At 39.1% G+C, this 6000-nt stretch overlaps 1 protein-coding gene across 1 annotated transcript in view; it reads right to left on the reverse strand.

Annotated features, from left to right (window-relative positions):
- The window catches only part of macf1b (microtubule actin crosslinking factor 1b), a 103438-nt gene that overhangs the window by 76418 nt on the left and 21020 nt on the right, over positions 1–6000 (reverse strand). Inside the window, exon 2 of the mRNA XM_036215925.1 lies at positions 565–626. Within this exon, the coding sequence (XP_036071818.1) occupies positions 565–626 (62 nt within the window). The remainder of the gene's footprint in view (positions 1–564; positions 627–6000) is intronic.

Genomic DNA, 6000 nt, shown 5'->3' on the forward strand with positions numbered 1-6000 from the left:
GTTGTTAGTCTGACCTTGTTTACTAAAATCAATTGATTCTATTTGATTGTACTGTATAAAAAGTGCCTATTGAATAAAGTTTTGATCATTTCTATTCACTTATTTTTCACTAAAACAGAAAAAAAACTACATTTTGGCTTTTAAATCTACTGAAAACCAGCAAAAAGCTGAGAGAGAATCAACTCATTGTGTTCAGTGATTCATAACTCTTTGATTACATCATTCGTTTGCCAACATAAACACCAACCAAACCCAGCTATTTGCTGAACATGGCGAAAATTACACGGGTAATATATACTGGAAGAATAATCAAACAGAAAATGACATTTTGTCATAAATAAAGGTATTGAGTGGCTTAAGAGCTTCTACAGTTTCCATTTTTATTATTTGAAAAGGAAAATTAAGCTGAGCAGTAATTCTCCTAAAGGAAGCAGTAAACCGCATGTGATCTCGTTTTCAACAGGGATTCGATCGAACCTGCGTGTCTGTGCACGTGTGTTTGCAAAGATGTGGCTGTGTTACCAAGAATTAAAAAGTATTAAATCAGGAAAAGAAAAGTCTCACCTTTATCAAGTGCTTGTTAACCCATTTTGTGAATGTCTTCTTTTGCACTCGATCTCGTTCATCTGCAACAAAGAAACAAAGCAGTCAGAAAACTAAGTGATAAAAACAAGTATGTGGTTTTGTTGCATCCCATTCAAATCTGGCAACAAAAGCCCTGATTTGGCTTAAAAACAAAGATAAAGAGATTTCCTCTTGCGGATGGTCTCTGTGATTACAGCATGACATGATATATAACAATTTTCCAACAAGAAGGAACATGGTTTGGGTACGGAATACACCCACTAAGACAACAAGCAGGGTTATTAGAGAAGAAACACGGGGCGTGTCCCTCAACACATGCTGGGATTGAAAGAAGACTCCCCCCATAAGACCCGGACTGCTTCAAAACATACGTTTCTCAGAAGTTTTTGGCCTTGGATCAGGGCAGCCCAGTTATCACTGAGTGATTCGTGATTTCAACTCATTACTGATAAACTCATCTTCATTGACTCAGTCACGCTCCGGAACCCGGCGTCCTTCACGCACGACCCAAAGTCCTCCCTCTTATCATTTTAAGACAGTCAGGCTGTGACACACCCAGCAATGAAAAGCAAAGGGCAGTGATTCAACACCAACATAAAACTGGCACCCCGGGGCGACATCTGCTTTCTCAAGAGGCAGCAAATGTTGTGAGACTGCGTTGCCATGGAGACCTCACACAGAAGCCATTAGACCTCTAACCTCCTCAGGGTTCCCTCAGACCCGAGCTGAAGTATGCCACCCTTGTGTTGGGTTACGGAGTTAACCATGTGGTTTATAGCATCACCTGGAGTTGAAACATGATGAGTGACCCAAGCAGACTAACAAGACATGAGCCGTAACTTTACTCTGTGTGCTGTCAGCTCATGCTAAAGGATCAAGATCAGCCTTTTTTGGTCAATTGTTTAACTTTCAGTTTTCAAGTGACCCAAGTAAATATTATTTAAACAAACATTTTTAAGTAATTGACTCTTTGGCTCATTTTAAAGGTATAAAAGTCTTTCAACTTTTAAAAAATGTATAACTAAGTTTAAAAAAATCTTGATATATTTTGCGCATAAGTGCGGTTTTATCTCAGCATTGATGGGAAATATATATTTTTTTGTGTGTCAAGCGGTACAATGTCCAACAACAACAACAACAAAAAAAGGCCATAAAACGAAATAATTAAAATGTTTTAGCCACTTTACTGAAGTGCAATTAAAATTCCATACCTGGACTAAGAAAGTTTAAGTGTTAAAATCCGATTTTTCAAATCTTATAAATGAAAGAAATACTCCAGAAAGGGGAATAAAAAAACGGAACAAAGAAGTAGAGCATAATTCATTGTGGCAACAAGTGAGGGCAAACAAACTGTAACTATAGTGAGTCACTATAAGACAAAAATGATGAATTCTTACACCAAAAAAAGCTATTTATCGCACTTCTTAGTAAAGAGAAGCTTCTAATATTTTTTACCAACACTTTTTAACTCAAAAGTCCTCAATTTGAACCATTATATCTATTATAAACAGACTGATCTCTATGATGTGTGAAATAAAGCAAATACAGATCATTTCCACTAAGCGCAAACATATTAATACCTTTCCTATCGTCCATAGCCTTCAGCATCCCTTGGTAAAAGCTTTCATCCGGAGTCCTCTCTCCTCCAAAACTGTCAATGGAGAAATTCCTCATCCTCTGCTGCTGGGAGGTCATTGTCCCAGTTTGTCCGCTCACAAACAGGTACAAATATTATTTTTTTGCGCTCCTTATCCGTGTCTTTAGGCAGTCTCTTGGTCCCAGAGTGTGCAGTCTTGTGGCCACTAAGTCTTTCACAAACCTATGATTTTTCTCTATTCTTATCCTCTCTTAACCTCCTCACTCCCTCTTTAGGTTCTGCCCCTTCTTTTTCCTTACTATGCTTTTTTTTCTCTGGTCTTTCAACCGCTATGTTCCTTCTGGTGCCTGTGGAAAGTCTGGGCCTGTTCTGGTGCGCTATGGTGAAGGCTGCATTTGGTGGACATAGAAGGCAGGGCTGAGGACACACCCCCTTCACACTCATGCACCGTGAGCAGAAGGAGTGGCTGCAGAGGACGAGGTGTGCTAACCTGTATGAGAGGCAGGACAATCCCTGCATAGTTTGCGCAAGAAATAATGAGTCAAAGAAAGTGTGACCCTTTCATGTTCTCACACTTTTATTTAGAATGTTACTTAATCACAGCATTCCACAAACTTTTTATTGCAATCATTGAGATAAAAAGGGGAAGTGATGTGGATGACATGTTGGGCTCCACCCTTGGGTGAGGTTGTGCAGGACCTGGTTGAAAGATTATTTTGACTATTCACTAAAAAAATATGGTGAAAAATCATATTTCCATGAAAAGCACGTCTGTGATTTATAATTAGAAGAATAGCATCCAAGAATAGGTGAGATGAGGCCGAGTTTGAGGAATGTTTTTGTCTAAAAAGCAACAAACATATACTTATATTTAAAGAAAAATACAGTTTTTTCTTAGGATTTTTTTATATACATAATTTTCACACTTGTTTTTGTAGTTTTAGTACATTTACGTCTTTGTTTCACATTGATGGTGATGAAGATCGTGCCCGTCTTCTGCACCAGCCCTTCCCTCCAGTCCCTTCATATCCAGTTTCTTTGCTTTGTCTTGTTTTACTTTGGCGGGCTTCAAAAGCTAATTTTCCTCCCTGAGGCCAGGGTTTTCACTTCGACCTGTCTGAGCACGAACACACTTAATGCATTAGTGGTAGAGAGTCTGTGCAGACATGTGACTCAGTGTGTGTGTCAGAGGCTTGAATCACTTTGAGCCACGTTTGCAAATTTGGAGACACACCTTTGACGTTCCTCACTGTCTAGGCAGGCTATGGTATGAAGGTGTGGCATGTGGGCAAACTTTTAAATCTCTGAAGAGAAAGGAATTGTACCAAATAATTAATCTGATACCATCTGTTTGGAATAAAAGACATTTTCATGTGTAGATTTACTGTTTCTATGAAACATTCATTACTTTCCCTGCAAACAAATCAATAAATTAGCAGCTTAAACCTAATTATAGGACCTTGTTTTTTTTTTTTTTTTGGTTGTAAAAAATAATATTTTGATGAAGGAAAAAAGTAAAATCTTTTATTTCTAAAACAAAAGATTCAAACTTAGATTGTAACTGACCCCACTGTGATGCTGTGCAGTGAAGGGGCACAAACACCTCCTCAAGCTTTTCACTCTGGGAAATTCAAGAAGGAAAATGGGCGACGAGCCGGAAAGTGTGGAACATCTTAGTCATGAGGCCCTTCCTCGATAAAAAGAAACGTATCATTAAGTGCTCGACATGCTTATTACTCTGCTCATTCATCTGGTTTTATCAAAACCACTTTGGCGTTACGCTGAGAGGCAAGAGAAAAGATGGAAAGTGTTATCTTTTCAAAGGGTCGAGGTCGGAGGATTTATGACGGAGCTGATAGGTGTGTGGATATTACCGTACCCACGACGCTCATGTGTCCGACTGATACAATCAGTGTCTTTAGTTCTGTCACATGACTGAGGATCTGGATTCTGTGTGGGTTTTAATGTGGATCTTCTGAACTGTTTTATCAGGAAATAATGCAAATTGAAAAATGAAGAAAATACAATATATAACTAATGAGAAGAATAAATAAAAGAATAAATAAATTATTCATAATCATGTCCCAATACAAACCGTATAAGCCTTAAAGTCCTACTCCCATCATATTTCGTTCCCAGTGGTCTTTTAGTTTTTAGCCAAAATGTAAAACGTAACCAAACAGGGAAGTTGGAGGCTGACTCCACCCACAGCCAAAATGTGAACATCCAGTCAGAGGGGAGGGGCTTGGGGAACAGGACTGTTATCATTTCTAGAGCTGCAGATCATGACGTAGGACTTCTAAAATGATGTGGGACTTCATGGTTTGACCAATCACGAAATTCAAATGTAATGCCTTGATTCAACCTGTAGGGGGCAGCACACAGGTGGTTATAGACTGTATTTTCAAGATTTAAACACATTTATTTTTAATTTGTCAATAATTTGGCAATGACCAACATACAGCACTTTTAAAGCCCCATTTATAGAGGTTAACTGCCAAAAAAAAAGTAGATTTAGGGTTTGGTTACCTTTTAAGGGTTTATTCAGACTGGAAAAATGATTTGTTCTAGCCTGAGTTTGCTTAATTTGGTCCGGATTGATTCCTGAACCTTGTGTTGGATCTGTATTCAGATTGGGATCTGTAAACAAAACCACTTGACTCAAGATCTGGTCACTCATTGGCCAGGAGTTACTGGGGTGGGTCAAAACAAAAAGAGAAAGAGATGCTGCACTCTGCAAATACTTGTCAAGATAGTTTTCTTATTCAAGCTTTTTTAATTTCGCTGGTCAATTTTGATCATCTGTATGAAGGCCAGGTTCAACACTTTTTACTGCAACTTTGGTATGGCAGAGGCATGCTCCAAAGCGGGTACTGAGGACACTACAGCTCAGCTTTAGATTGTCGGGAAAACAGGGTGAAAAGCAATGTGTATCACGTTTTAATGAGCTGCTGTTACATCGCTGCTCCACGTTTGTCTGCTAATAACTGGCCACGGTGGCCATTTTGGTCCAGTTATTTCACTCCTGGAATATTCCTTGAGTAATCTCAGAGCAAACCGTGCAGTCTAATTGGAAACAAACCAAGACCACCTCGAAAGATGGGTCAGAGAGCAGATCCTGGTCCCAGTCCGCTTTCACATATTCAGACTGAAGCTTTGTTTCAGATTAAGCAGACCAAATGTGTCCAGTCTGAAAGACCTGTGTCATCAGGACATAGTTTATGCAGAGCAGCAGTAGATCACTAAAATATCACCTCTGAATTGTGGCTGAGACTATAAGTGAAGAGTAAGCCCGCCCTCTTCCCATCATCCATCTATTTGCATGCTGTAATGCTAGCTTACAGCCCCTCACACCGTAAGCTAACATTAGTGGTTCAACAATAAAGGCGAGAATTGATGGAGCTGTCAAGTTGTGCAGTTTTTAAGCAGGATTCCAGCCCAGACGAGGAAAACAAACACGTTCATCGATCTATTTGCATCAGAATGGGGTGGAGCAGGGAGCTTATGGCTTGCCGTAGTAACATGTACTACACACTTACAAGCTTCTTCCAATAGCACCTGCTCCTGAATCACAATTTGAATTAAAAATACTAATAAAGGCTTTGTGAAGCTTAATTTTCTATATTTATATCCCCCATCTTAAAAAAATACAATAACATGTCAAAAACCCAGTTTTCATTGGAGTTGGTCTTTAAACTTAAATTATCACCCTAAACATGCCAGCAGCAGCGTGACTTCAACAGCACATTAGGGAGGAAAAGCTGCTACAGTTAATTAGCTTTATCACTGATATATCTTTCTCCAACCATAGCTGAGAG

The sequence above is a fragment of the Oryzias melastigma genome, linkage group LG16 (assembly GCF_002922805.2).
Source record: "Oryzias melastigma strain HK-1 linkage group LG16, ASM292280v2, whole genome shotgun sequence".
NCBI classification, from domain to species: domain Eukaryota; kingdom Metazoa; phylum Chordata; class Actinopteri; order Beloniformes; family Adrianichthyidae; genus Oryzias; species Oryzias melastigma.